Source organism: Oncorhynchus kisutch, linkage group LG14 (genome assembly GCF_002021735.2).
Source record: "Oncorhynchus kisutch isolate 150728-3 linkage group LG14, Okis_V2, whole genome shotgun sequence".
NCBI classification, from domain to species: Eukaryota; Metazoa; Chordata; class Actinopteri; order Salmoniformes; family Salmonidae; genus Oncorhynchus; species Oncorhynchus kisutch.
Window position 1 is genome coordinate 41,983,777 of NC_034187.2, and position 15,040 is coordinate 41,998,816.

Consider the following 15,040-nt stretch of genomic DNA (forward strand, 5'->3'; position numbering starts at 1 on the left):
TCCCAACTATTACAGGTGCTTGATTTCATTGTGTCCCCTAGTTTCCCGTTCACAAACAACTAAGCCACCTTGTTAATATGTATACCTGGTTGAGAAATTAGCAGGTGTTCTGACAATCTGACCAACACATCTCATCAAGGTAGCGCATCATGAGCGATAGGTCAGATTGGTACTCCTTTGCATTGACTGTTTGTGCCTGTGAGTGGGTAAGCTCTTCGGGCATGTGCATTATGATTTGTTGTCCCCCGCCGCAGGCCTGTGCACCAGTGACAGTGAGGAGGAGGTTATCACCCGTAAGCGGGTTCATCATCATGTCAAGGCGAACCCCTTGTCTTCTCCCGTGGTAAGTCCCAATTAGCTACTTTCCCCCCTGTGTATCAAGGACTATATAGTAAGCCTTCAGTAATGCATCTTCATTCTGTCAAACACAACCACCAAATGTAGGTCTGGTGAACACGTGCACTAGGTCTCTAATTCTAGTCATGTCGTGGTGTTAATGTTTATTTTTCTAACTTGCGTATACTGAACAACCAATATAAACGTAACATGTAAAGTGTTGGTCTCAGAAGTTTCCTATATGCTCAAATGTTGTTCCCAAATGTGTTTACATCTCTGTTAGTGAGCATTTCTCCTGTGCCAAGATAATTAATACACCTGACAGGTGTGGCATATTAAGAAGCGGGTTAAACAGCATGACAGTACACAGGTGCACCTTGTGCTGGGGACAATAAAAGGCCACTCAAAAATGTGCAGTTTTGTCACACAACACAATGCCACAAGATGTCTCAAGTTTTGAGGGAGCGTGCAATTGACATGCTTACTGTTTTAGAGAATTTGGCAGAACGTTCAACCGGCCTCACCAAACGTAGACCACGTGTAACCACACCAGCCCAGGACCCCCTCATCCGGCTTCTTCACATGCGGGATTGCCTGAGACCAGCCACCCGGACAGCTCCCAGGGAAGCTCATCTGCGCGCTCGTCATCCTCACCAGGGTCTTGACCTGATTGCAGTTCAGCGTCGTAACCGACTTCAATGGGCTGTAGTCAATGTTGTGAATAGAGTGCCCCATGGTGGTGGTGGGGTTATGGTATGGGCAGGCATAAGTAACTGACAACGAACACAAATTCATTTTATTGATGGTAATTTGAATGCACAGTGATACTGTGAGGAGATCCTTAGGCCCATTGTTGTGCCAGACATCCACTGCCATCACCACGTTTCAGCATGATATTGCACGGCCACATATCACAAGGATCTGTACACAATTCCTGGAAGCTGAAAATATCCCAGTTCTTCCATGGCCTGCATTCTCACCAGACACGTCACCCATTGAGCACGTTTGGGATGCTCTGGATCGACGTGTACAACGGTGTGTTCCAGTTCCCGCCAATATCCAGCAACTTTGCACAGCCATTGAAGAGTGGGACAACATTCCACAGGCCACAATCAACAGCGTGATCAACTCTATGCAAAGGAAATGTGTCACGCTGCATGAGGCAAATGGTCACACCAGATACTGACTGGTTTTCTGATTCACACCCCTACCTTTTTTACCTAAGGTATCTGACCAACAGATGCATATCGATATTTCCATTCATGTGAAATTCATAGATTAGGTCCAAATGAATTTATTTCAATTGACTGATTTCCTTATATGGAACTGTAACTCAGTAAAAATCATTGAAATGGTTGCATGTTGCGTTTATATTTTTGTTCAGTAGTAGTGCATTGAGTTGCACTACAATCAAAACTGTACAATCATCCATTTCTATTATGTAACCTACCATGTCAAATTTCCGTCCTCTTATCTTTTCCACACTTTGTTTGCCATGGCTGTATAGCATATGTGCCCAATTTAAGAAGTGCTCAATATAATAGTAATGATACCATACTTTGTTGGAATATTGAGAGGTCTGATGTATCTCACTTCTCTATATAAGCCTTTAAGCATAGTCTGTCTGTTGTCGGCATGGCAACAGGCTCACAGACTGCTTTTGCGAAGATCTATTTTGTTTCAATTTCTCCATTCAGACTGGCCTCTTTTAGGAAAGCATCTGTTTTCTCTGAGACAACTCTGGTTTTGACAATACAAGACTATTCACCACAGAGTTGCATACATGGCCTTGCCAGAGATAAAGAAAGGCCGTAGAAAGCATAAGTGGGTCAGAATAGTCACGTGGGCTTCTAAACTAAAGATTTACACTTTGCGTCTTATGTAGAATATCAATGATACAAATGCAGAAGTGTCTGGGGGAAAAAAACGTTTTTTGTTTGAGAGATGGAAAAAAATATATATATTCAAATGATTCTGATGATTGATGATTCTGTTTATCCATTGTTTGTTCTATTTCCTCTCTCAGTCAATGCTTCTCAGTGATGTGGATTCTCCTTTACAAGTGACCAGGAAGTCAAAGCATGCGGCGGCACGCATTGTAAGATAATTACTACAACCACTATCACTAAAGTATCGTCATCAAACTCGTCGCTTCTAGCCGCTTGTGTGTCTGTTTCTCTTCCTCTCAATGATCTTTTACTTAATTCAGTACAAGCTAGCATCAAGTAAATACTTGTGGATTACAATGAATGTTGAACACTTTTTTTCTTTTTCTGACCGTCATTATAAAGTTAATATGGCTTTGACCATGTCCTTTAAACCCTCTTTTCCAGTCAGATGAGAGCGAGGGGGAGGGGGAGGCAATGTCTGACGATGACTTCCAGAATACCTCTGTTCGACAGCCAAGAGCGCCCCCCCGTGTGGCTGTGAAACCATCCGCGTCGCATGGGAAAGCTAAGGTCAGTCAGGTGTCAAATACATCTCACGTGAGACGTGCTGGTCAGTAGCCCAGGGTCATTTTTAAGTGTGTTGTTGTTCAACTACCTTCTCTGTTTGTTGACGAATTGCTCCAACCTCTGTGTCTTTTGGAGGGTTTGGTATAAAGCAGAAGATATTTTTGTTGGTCATATGTACGTTGGACAATACAGTAATCTACTCCTTCTAATCAACATTTCCTTCCCAGCAGGCCGTGCAGCACCACCACCGAGGAGCCCGTCACTTTCTGGACGAGGAGGCGGCGCTGTCCGAGGGGGGGGAGGTGTCATCTGACGAAGAGGACGGTGAAGAGCAGAACCGCTCACTGGAGGGCTTCGTTGTGAGCAACACCCAGTGCTCCCAGGGAATCAACGGTGAGGGGTCAAATATAATAAGAACAATAATAGCAACAACAACATGGGTTTTATACAGCGCTTTTCATGGACCCAAAGTCTCTTGTTATGTTATACAGTTGTTATACGGGTAGTCACCTATTATACAGTTCACTCACTGGGCATGAAATAGAATAAAGCGTTTCTAAAATGGGGAGATAACTAAGAATCGCTCACTTTCATTTTCTGTTGCACTATGTATTGTAACATGACCCAACACACACACACACACACACACACACACACACACACACACACACACACACACACACACACACACACACACACACACACACACACACACACACACACACACACACACACACACACTCTCTCTCATTGTATCTCCCATTGTATCTCCCTGTGGGACAGATTCTGAGATGCAGGGGGTTTACCTAAAGTCAGTGAGAAGCCCTGCTGTGGCTGGCAAGTTCAAAATGATCTACAAGCTAAACCACAACATGGACATCTTCTCTCAGGTAGGATTATCAGGATTTCTTTGGTGTCTATTAATCTTAGGGCTGGTTTCCCAGACAGAGGTTAGTCCATTGAACATGATTTTTAGTCTAGGACTTGGCTGTGTTTGGGAAACTGTCCCTTAGAGTTTTATTCTATGATTTTTAATCAACTGTACCCTTTTCACTCTCTAAACAAAACAGTAACTAGACCCTAAACCTCTACTAAACCTTGTAATAAATTATGTGGAAATTGAGCAAGTTGAGATGACTAAACTGCTTGGAGTAACCCTAGATTGTAAACTGTCATGGTCAAAACATATTGATGCAGTAGTAGCTAAGATGAGGAGAAGTAGTCTATAATAATGCGATGCTCTGCCTTCTTAACAACACTATCAACAAGGCAGGTCCTACAGGCGCTAGTTTTGTCACACCTTGACTACTGTTCAGTCGTGTGGTCAGGTGCCACAAAAAATGACTTTTAAAAAATGCAATTGGCTCAGAACAGGGCAGGACAGCTGGTCCTTGGATGTACACAGAGAGCTAATATTAATAATATGCATGTCAATCTCTCCTGGCTGAAAGTGGAGGAGAGATTGACTTCATCACTACTTTTATTTATGAGAGGTATTGACATGTTGAATGCACCGAGCTGTCGGTCTAAACTACTGGCACACAGCTCAGACACCCATGCATACCCCACAAGACATGCCACAAGAGGTCTCTTCACAGTCCCCAAGTCCAGAACAGACGATGGGGAGGCACACAGTACTACATAGAGCCATGACTACATGGAAGTCTTTTCCACAGCAAGCAGTAGAATCTGATTTAAAAAACAGATTAAAAAAACACCTTATGGAACAGCGTGAAGCAACACAAACATTGGCACAGACACATGCGCACACACACACACACACACAATACATACACATGGATTTTGTACTGTAGATATGTGGTAGTGGTGGAGTAGGGGCCTGAGAGCACACAGTGTGTTGTGAAATTTGTGAATATATTGTAATGTTTTAAAATTGTATAAAGTGCCTTAATTTTGCTGGACCCCAGGAAATGTAGCTGCTGCCAATGGGGATCCTTAATAAATACAACTGCACTCAAGTTGACTTTTTTTTCTGATGAATTCTTTATGCTGAAATCTATAGGTGTTTATGAAGGATAAATAAAGGCTTTTTTACTTTAAACCCCACTGGACCTTGGATTTTTCAAGCCACTTAACCCTTTTTTGTTGGATTAGAGAAAACATTATTTTTTAAAATTTCTTAAAGTTTTTAAAGAAACAATGAATAGAAGGACAGAAACCAAGTTAGCCGATTCAATCACTTTATAATGTTTTGCTTAAGCTTCTCTCCAAACTGTCCATAGGTGCCTGAGCTGGACGAGACATACGCGGAGGACAGCTTTGTGGTGAGGGGCAGTGATGAGGAAGAGCTCGGCGAGGAGGATGAGGAGGTCCCATTGGAACTTGTCTACGAGGACTCCTTTGTGGAGGGGAGGAGGCAGTACCCCACCAGACGCAAGGCGCTGATCCGAAACATCAGGGCTCAGGCTGGGAGCGGGCCTGCCACTCTGGACAAGAGGGCTGCTGACCCTCAACCTAATCCTGCTGGGAAAAACAAGCGCTCCCGCATAGTGCATTTGGTGGACTCCAGCTCGGAAGAAGAAGTGGAGAAAAGTAGAAATAGTGTGAAAGCTGAAGGTGTTGCTGCCATCTGCAGGCTAACTGAGTTACAGCAACAGAATGACTGGGTGTTTAAAGCTCCACGGCAGCAGGTGCCCCCTGGTGGATCCACCAGAGCCTCCACAGCGAGCTGTGTGGTGGGGCCTAGAGTCCTCAGTGGAGCCAGGTCCTCCTCTATGAACTCTGTGATGGAGCCTAGCGCCCCAAGTGGAACCAGCAGGACCTCCTCAGTGAGCTCCGTGAGGGGACCTAGAGAGGAGCAGCAAGAAGAGAGGTGTCGCCAGAGGCTCCATCAGCAGGCCCTCCTGTCTGAGGAGCTGGACTTTGAGCATTCGGAGTCTCTGTTGCTCTCAAGTAAACAGCCACAGGTAATGTGGTAATGTACTGATATGGGCCACATGATATAGGCCAAATAGGTTGTGTTTACACAGGCAGCTCAATTCTGCTATTTTTTCCCCACTAATTGGTCTTTTGACCAATCACATCCACTCTTTTACAGAGCTGTCCTGATTGGTCGAAAGACCAAATAGTGAGATAAAATCTGATTGGGCTGCCCGTGTATACACAGCCATATAGGTCACACAGATATGTTAGATGCTAATCTATGTACTATGATGTTAGTAAACTGTAATAGATTCACCTAGCGTCACGTACCAATGGATATTTAGTTACTGTAAATAACAGATGTTTGAATCCGTACAGAGCACAAACAACAACTGTTCTACCTATTTTCATCCTTCTAGGCCAAACTTTTCCTACAATAAAAGAATGGAATAGAATCTTCCGGGAATCTGGATTTCAGAAGTAGTAATTAATTAGATATCTCCCTAAATGTCTATGTTGTGTCTTTCCCCAGGCTACCTCCTCCACGTCCTCAGCACCCCACGTCCAGAGCTCCTTCGGTCAGGCCGCCACTCTAAGCAAGCCCCCTGCCTCGTCATCGAACCCATCGGGCCTTGTCGCTGTACTGGTGGACAGCCGCTGTATCACAGCCTGCGTGGATGTGGTCTCCAGCCTGCGCCAGCGTTGCGCTGTCGCGGCCCACGTGTGCTCGCTGGACGGCTGCGACTTCGTGGTCAGTAACCGCATGGCGGTCGAAAGGCAGTGCCAGTCGGAGTTGGCCGGGATGCCGAACCGCAAACGGCTTGTGGAGAGGGTGACCAGTTTGCAGAGCCTATTTGAGCGGGTCTGTCTCATCGTAGAGAAGGACCGCACCAAACCAAGTGAGGGAGGGCACGCACTCACTTTTTGACAGACCTGTTGACTGGGAAAACTTCCTGTGGGGTCACTTCCTGATTTTCTACATTATGCTTGTCACGTCACTTTTGTTTGATTGTGACAGAAGTCACTTGATTTGGCTCGCCCAGCTTGCTGTGTTTTCATTTGGATCCTTTCCACAAGCAAATGTCACATACGAAATGATGCACCAGCACCAAAAAGCTCTTGAAGTGGGATAGCTAACGCTAAAGTCGGGACCTTGACAAACTTAAAGGGCAACCGCACTTCCTTATTTGGCCTCGTTTTAGATTTGGTTCATTAAGAAATGTTAGCGGACTAATTCAGAAGTGAGTTGGTTTGATGTGGGTGTCTCTTGTGTGTGTTCGCAGGTAGGAAGAGTTAGACAAATTATTTTGCCAATTAGCTTCAGCCGGCTGGTGTGCGACCATGGCAAAGCTGGTTTGACTTTGGATAGCCCATCTCTGGGAATACTTGGGGACTGTCAATAAATTACACAATGTAAATGGGACAATATTTCCATCTTGCACATCTTTTAGTTGTCTCATTAAATGCTTTCAATATTTGCATATGAATTTCTACAATGTATAGTTGGTTTGAGGTTTGGAGCAATTGACCATTTAAAATATTGTTGAATTTACTGATGGTCCCTAACTAGACCCATTGGGATATCGTATGTCAAAGCTAATTGACCATGGGCGTTAATGATTGGGTCGCGTGTACCTGCACTCTGAATTTATGATTACGTGGGTACTGCCAATCCATGGAAAACTGTTACGGTATCCTTCATTCCATGACCTACCATTTTTTTCATCATCTCGCAAACCTCAGTTTTGGACGAGACAGACTTTATGACCATAATTAACCTATTTACACTTTAGTCAATTTTGGCACTAGAATAAATGTTTCTAAGTCTTATCAATGCCACGTAGGCCATTTTCAAAACAAGAATATGTTTTTTAAGGGCAGTCACTCTTTAACAGTGAGTGATGACCATGAAAACATGCAGGACTGATGGCTATAGCCATATGTTCAACAAGTATATTATTCTTCTGGCTTGATCTAGCTCTATTTGTGATATTTTACCTTGCCTCGTTGGCTTGCTAGGTAATCAATCCTCTGATGACATCTGCAATGTTTGTTAACTTGCATGAGCTGCGTTTGAAGTTACATGTAAACATATTCACTCACTGCTAGGTAAACAAAGAGCTTTCTGATTCCGAACTGCGTGCCCAACTTTTAATGACGCGGACAGGAGGGCAAGCTATATCAAGTGTGTCTAGCGATGACAGAATGTATATGGAAGTTTGATAAAATATTGATTGTAACACAATAACCAGAAAGATCCCACATGACAGTATTTTCCTTGCCTTCTTCCCATAGGTGAAGCTTCCCGTCCTTTCCAACCTACACGCTACTATGACAGCACACTGGCCAGCTTGGTGAGGGCAGGCGTCCGACTCCTGGTGAGTAGGGGGCCTGAGGAGAGTGCCACCCTACTGGCTGAACTGGCCCGAGTGGAGCAGAGGAAGGGCCAGGCTATTAGCGTGCCATTAGAGGTCAAAGGTCACCGGCAGCAGGCGCTACTCTTCTACCGAACGCTGCCCTGTGTCAGCTATGTCAACGCCCTCAACATGAGCCACAGCTTCATATCTGTGGGCCAACTGGTCAACAGGTAGGGGAAATAAACTGCTATTGTTAGCATCACTGTTAGCATTATTAGCTCTGTTAGCATCTCTGTTATTGTGTCAGTTAGCATTACCTCTGTTATCAAATCATACTTTATTGGTCATGCGCCGAATACAACAAGTGTAGGTAGATCTTACGGTGAAATGCTTACTTACAAGCCCTTAACCAATAGTGCAGTTCAAGAAGAGTTAAGAAAATATTTACCAAATAAACTAAAGTAAAAAGGTAACATATAACAAGGCTATATACAGGGGGTACCGGTACAGAGTCAGTGCAAGTTAGTTGAGGTAATTTGTACATGTAGTTAGGGGTGGTATGCATAGATAATAAACAGCGAGTAACAGCAGTGTACAAAACAAATGGGGGGGGGGGGGGGGGGTCAATGTAAATAGTCCAGTGGCCATTTGATTAATTGTTCAACAGTCTTATGGCTTGGGGGTAGAAGCTGTTAAGGAGCCTTTTGGGCCTAAACTTGGCGCTCCGGTACCGCTTGCCGTGTGGTAGCAGAGAAAACAGTCTATGACTTGGGTGAATGGAGCCTCTGACAATTTTATGGGCTTTCCTCTGACACCGCCTAGTATATAGGTCCTGGATGGCAGGAAGAACTTCTTGAGGATGTGGGGACCCATGCCAAGTCTTTTCAGTCTCCGGAAGGGGAAAAGGTTTTGTCATGCCCTCCTCACGACTGTCTTGGTGTGTTTGGACCATGATAGTTAGTTAGTGATGTGGACACCAAGGAACTTGAAACTCTCGACCCGCTCCACTTCAGCCCTGTCGATGTTCAAATCAAATTTATTGATATAGCCCTTCGTACATCAGCTGATATCTCAAAGTGCTGTACAGAAACCCAGCCTAAACCCCCAAACAGCAAGTAATGCAGGTGTTTAATGGGGGCCTGTTCGGCTCGCCTTTTCCTGTAGCGCACGATCAGCTCCTTTATCCTGCTCACGTTGAGGGAGAGGTTGTGGTGCCAGGACAACACTGCCAGTTCTCTGACCACCTCCCTATAGGCTGTCTCATCGTTGTCGGGGATTGTGCCTACCACTGTTGTGTCGTCAGCAAACTTAATGATGGTGTTGGAATCATGTTTGGCCACGCAGTCGTGGGTGAACAGGGAGTACAGGAGGGGACTGAGTACACACCCCTGAGGGGCCCCAGTGTTGAGAATCAGCGTGGCAGACATGTTGTTGCCTACCCTTACCACCTGGGAGTGGCCTGTCAGGAAGTCCAGGATCCAGTTGCAGAGGGAGGTGTTTAGTCCCAGGGTTCTTAGCTTAGTCATCTCTCTAAGTATTGTTACCTCGGTTTTCTGTTGTATGAGGACACCTGCTCGTCGAACATTTAATTCCAAAATCATCGGCATTAATATGGAGTTGGTCCCCCCTCTGCTGCTACCACTCTTCTGGGAAGGCTTTCCTCTAGATTATGGAACATTGCTGTGGGGACTTGCCTCCATTCAGACACAAGAGTGTTAGTAAGGTTGGCCACTGATGTTGGGCAATTAGGCCTAGCTCACAGTCGGTGTTCCAATTCATCCCAAAGGTGTTCAGTGGGGTTGAAGTCAGGGGTCTGCACAGGCCAGTCAAGTTCTTCCACACCAATCTCGACACCATTTCTGTATGCCTGGGGGCATTATGCCTTTGTGCCTGGGGGCATTATCATGCTGAAACAGGAAAGGACCATTATTCCTCCTCCACCAAACTTTACAGTGGGCACTATGCATTCGGGCAGGTAGCGTTTTCCTGGCATCCGCCAAACCCAGATAGTGAAGCGTGAGTCATCACTCCAGAGAACACGTTTCCACTGCTCCAGAGTCCAATGCCGGCGGGTTTTACACCACTCTAGCCGACGTTTGAAATTGCTCATGGTGATCTTAGAAAACCATTTCATGAAGCTCCCGACAAACAGTTTTTGTGCGGACATTGCTTCCAGAGGCAGTTTGGGGTAGGGGTAGGCAGTCATTGTAAATAATAATTTGTTCTTAACTGACTTGCCTAGTTAAATAAAACTTGAATCCTGGCTCTAGCTGTCAGACAGCTTTTTGTAAAAGAGATCTCGGAAATGCAGTGTAACATTTTGTGTCTCCTTATGTTACGGGATGAAAACAGTTTTTATGGGCACATAAATGCATGCCATTGCAAAATTGAATGCTTCTAACCGAAAGAGTCACCTTACTGTGATACTTAAAACCTAAATTGATACTGTCAATAATGTGACTCTTCAATAATTATGCATAATACTCGTTGGATGCGCATTTGGTGTGGAGCTGTTTAATTATGTTGTGATATTATTACACATCATCTGATCCATGAAGGAATTTTCTGAATGACAGTCAAGTGAGGAACAGCTGTTGTGATAGCACATGCGATGCAACAACAGCGCAAGTGCTGGAAAATACAGTTGAAGTCGGAAGTTTACATACACCTTAGCCAAATACATTTAAACTCCCAGATTTTCACAATTCCTGACATTTAATCCTAGTAAAAATGATCTGTCTTAGGTCAGTTAGGATCACCACTTTATTTTAAGAATGTGAAATGTCAAAATAATAGTAGAGTGATTTATTTCTGTGGGTCAGAAGTTTACATACACTCAATTAGTATTTGGTAGCATTGCCTTTAAATTGTTTAACTTAGGTCATAGTTTCGGGTAGCCTTCCACAAGCTTCCCACAATAAGTTGGGTGAATATGGGCCCATTCCTCCTGACAGAGCTGGTGTAACTGAGCCAGTTTTGTAGGCCTCCTTGCTCGCACACGCTTTTTCAGTTCTGCCCACAAATTTTCTATAGGATTGAGATCTGAGGATTGAGGACAGGGCTTTGTGATGGCCCCTCCAATACCTTGACGTTGTTGTCCTTTGGCCATTTTGACATAACTTTGGAAGTTTTCTTGGTGTCATTGTCCATTTGGCAGACCCATTTGTGAACAAGCTTTAACTTCCTGACTGATGTCTTGAGATTGCTTCAATATATCCTCAAATTTCCTTCCTCATGAGGCCATCTATTTTGTGAAGTGCAGCAAAGCACCCCCACAACATGATGCCGCCACCCCCTGTGCTTCACGGTTGGGATGGTGTTCTTCGGCTTGCAAGCCTCCGCCTTTTTCCTCCAAACATAACGTTGGTAATTATGGCCAAACAGCTCTATTTTTGTTTCATCAGACCAGAGGACATTTCTCCAAAAAAGCACGATCTTTGTCCCCATGTGCAGTTGCAAACCATAGTCTCTCTTTTTTATGGGGATTTTGGAGCAGTGGCTTCTTCCTTACTGAGAGGCCTTTCAAGTTGTGTCGATATCGGACTCGTTTTACTGTGGATATAGATACTTTTGTACCTGTTTCCTCCAGCATCTTCACAAGGTCCTTTGCTGTCTGATTGATTTGCACTTTTCGCACCAAAGTACGTTCATCTCTAGGAGACAGACCGCGTCTCCTTCCTGAGCGGTATGACGGCTGCGTGGTCCCATGGTGTCTATACTTGCGTACTATTGTTTGTACAGCTGAACTTGGTACCTTCAGGCGTTTGGAAATTGCTCCCAAGGATGAACCAGACTTGTGGAGGTCTACAATTTGTTTGTCTGAGGTTTTGTCTGATTTCTTTTGATTTTCCCATGATGTCAAGCAAGAGGCACTGAGTTTGAAGGTGGGCCTTGAAATACATCCACACCTCCAATTGACTCAAATGATGTCAATTAGCCTATCAGCAGCTTCTAAAGCCGTGACATCATTTTCGGGAATTTTCCACGCTGTTTAAAGGCACAGTCAATTTAGTGTATGTAAACTTCTGACTGACTGGAATTGAGATTAAGTGAAATAATCTGTCTGTAAACAATTGTTGGAAAAATTACTTGTCATGCACAAAGTAGAGGTATATTTCACTGGTCATCCCCAAAGCCAACACTCCCTTTGGCCGCCTTTCCTTCCAGTTCTCTGCTGCCAATAACTGGAACAAACTGCAAAAATCACTGAAGCTGGAGTCTTTTATCTCCCTCTAACTTTAAGCATCAGTTGTCAGAGCAGCTTACCGATCGCTGTACCTGTACACAGCTAATCTGTAAACAGCACACCCAACTACCTCATCCCCATATTATTACTTTACCCTCTTGCTCTTTTGCACCCCAGGATCTCTACTTGCACATCATCATCTGCACATCTATCACTCCAGTGATAATGCTAAATTGTAATTATTTCGCCTCTATGGCCTATTTATTGCCTACCTCGCTGCTCCTCTACATTTGAACACACTGTACATAGATTTTTCTATTGTGTTATCGACTGTACGTTTGTTTATTCCATGTGTAACTCGGTTGTTTTTGTCGCACTGCTTTGCTTTATCTTGGCCAGGTCGCAGTTGTAAATGAGAACTTGTTCTTAACTTGCCTATCTGGTTAAGTAAAGGTGAAATATATATATATATATATATATATATGTTTTTTTCTAAAATAAAAAGTTGCCTTTTGGCAAACTCCAAGCAGGCTGTCATGTGCCTTTTACTGAGGAGTGGCTTCCGTCTGGCCACTCTACCATAAAGGCCTGATTAGTGGAGTGCTGCAGAGATGGTTGTCCTTCTGGAAGGTTCTCTCATCTCCACAGAGGAACTCTAGAGCTCTGTCAGTGACCATTGGGTTCTAGGTCACCTACCTGACCAAGGCCCTTCTCCCCCTATTGCTCAGTTTGGCTGGGCGGCCAGCTCTAGGAAGAGTCTTGGTGGTTCCTAACTTCTTCCATTTAAGAATTATGGAGGCCATTGTGTTCTTGGAGACCTTCAATGCTGCATACATTTTTTGGTACCCTTGCCACGACACAATCCTGTCTCGGAGCTCTATGGACAATTCCTTCGACCTCATGGCTTGGTTTTTGCTCTGACATGCATTGTCAACTGTTGGACCTTTTATATAGGCAGGTGTGCCCCTTTCTAAATCATGTCCAATCAATTCAATATACCAGAGGTGGACTCCAATCAAATTGTAGAAACATCTCAAGGATGACAATGGAAACAGGATGCACCTGAGCTCAATTTCTAGTCTCCTAGCAAAGGGTCTGAATACTTATGTAAATACGTTTTTATTTTAAATACATTTTTCACTTTGTCATTATGGGGTATTGTGTGTAGATTGATGAAGAAAATACATAATTTAATCAATTTAAGAATAAGGCTGTAATGTAACAAAATGTGGAAAAGTGGAATGCACTGTATATTTGCAATATATGCCAAACCCCTCGGGCGTTAACGACATCGGTGCCAATATATCCTCCAAACACCGGCTTCTCGGGCATTGTCACTAATGCGGGCACTAACATCTAATGATGGCTTCAACTTGGCTTTACATACAAATCCTTCCATTACAAAAGGAACCTGTTTTGGCGGGGGCTTTCTCATTTATAAAAACTGGGATGGTGAAATTCTAATGGTGAGATTGTTACCACTATTCATGTCTTTATAATGGGTGCCTGCGTTGGTCACAAAGGCTACAGAAAAATCACCATGCATGCATCCAGGCAAGTCCTCATTATTCTCACATATTTTAGAATGTACTAATAATTGGAATGTCAATGCATTGACAAGGCCCCAAAAAATTCATTATTATTAGTGGTAATTTCCAACTTTTTTTGGTTCTATTTTTTTTTGAGGGGTGGTTCTATATTGGGGGTGTTCTACAATTTTTTAACATTGAGGTCCTTGAAAATTACAATTATGTGCTTGAAAAAGTCCCTGAAAGTCCTTGAATTTGACTTGTCAATGTATGCATGAAACCTACTTAAAGGAAGTATAGTCCTAGGCCAATGTTGTATAGCCATCATTAGATGTTAGTGCCCGCATTAGTGACAATGCCCGAGAAGCCGGTGTTTGGAGGATATATTGGCACCGATGTCGTTAGGCCCGAGACGAAGTCGATGCTTCGAGGGCATTATCACTTTTAAACAATGGGTTACCAACATATTCAAACAATGATTGACATATTTTCATTAAAAACATTATTTTGATGAATTTATTCATACTATTTCTTATCGTCCCGACACAAATCTAGAGTTGCAACCCAAGCCGGCTGGTCATTCGTTTCAGTTCGGTTGCCAATGACGCGACCCAGTTGTTCTGTATCTATGTTCCATTGTCATACTGACTGGCAACGTTATCCCTTGCTTGTTAGCTACTCAACTACGGCTAACTTACAACCAGAATAACAGCAAAGTAGCTGCATATATTTAAGCTTTTTTCTAGTGACATTTATTTGGATACATCCATAACAATGAGCTAATGAGGCGCAATTTCGCCCGTCATAGAAAATGTGCTCACTAGTCAGGACAATGTCGTTCAGAGGAGCTAGCCAACAACAATTATCTTTCTCAATGTTTTTATCCCCACAAAACATAGAAATGTGCCATTTTCACATACAGTATGTTGGGATGGTGCTGGAGATGAAGTTGAACAATTGTGCAATGTCTCTTTAATGTGCTGCAGAATCTTTAATAACAATATATGAGCAATATTTGATACTGTCAGATACACTACATGGCCAAAAGTATGTGGACACCCCTTCAAATTAGTGGATTCAGCTATTTCAGCCACACCTGTTGCTGACAGGTGTATAAAATTGAGCACACAGCCAAGCAATCTCAATAGAGAAACATTGGCAGTAGAATGGCCCATACTGAAGAGCTCAGTGACTTTCAACGTAGCACCGTCATAAGATGCCCCCTCTCCAACAAGTCAGTTCGTCAAATTTCTGCCCTGCTAGAGATTCCCCGGTCAACTGAAAGTTCTGTCA

At 43.7% G+C, this 15,040-nt stretch overlaps 1 protein-coding gene across 5 annotated transcripts in view; it reads left to right on the plus strand.

Moving 5' to 3' along the window:
* The window catches only part of fancm (FA complementation group M), a 68,357-nt gene that overhangs the window by 51,638 nt on the left and 1,679 nt on the right, over nucleotides 1-15,040 (plus strand). For 3 of the 5 annotated variants that reach the window (XM_031788425.1, XM_020470341.2, XM_031788428.1), the window contains 8 exons: nucleotides 255-343; nucleotides 2,363-2,434; nucleotides 2,670-2,795; nucleotides 3,020-3,185; nucleotides 3,576-3,682; nucleotides 5,036-5,719; nucleotides 6,208-6,574; nucleotides 7,971-8,262. In XM_031788425.1, the coding sequence (XP_031644285.1) occupies nucleotides 255-343; nucleotides 2,363-2,434; nucleotides 2,670-2,795; nucleotides 3,020-3,185; nucleotides 3,576-3,682; nucleotides 5,036-5,719; nucleotides 6,208-6,574; nucleotides 7,971-8,262 (1,903 nt within the window). The remainder of the gene's footprint in view (nucleotides 1-254; nucleotides 344-2,362; nucleotides 2,435-2,669; nucleotides 2,796-3,019; nucleotides 3,186-3,575; nucleotides 3,683-5,035; nucleotides 5,720-6,207; nucleotides 6,575-7,970; nucleotides 8,263-15,040) is intronic. The other 2 variants (XM_031788427.1, XM_031788429.1) reach the window with 1 other exon arrangement.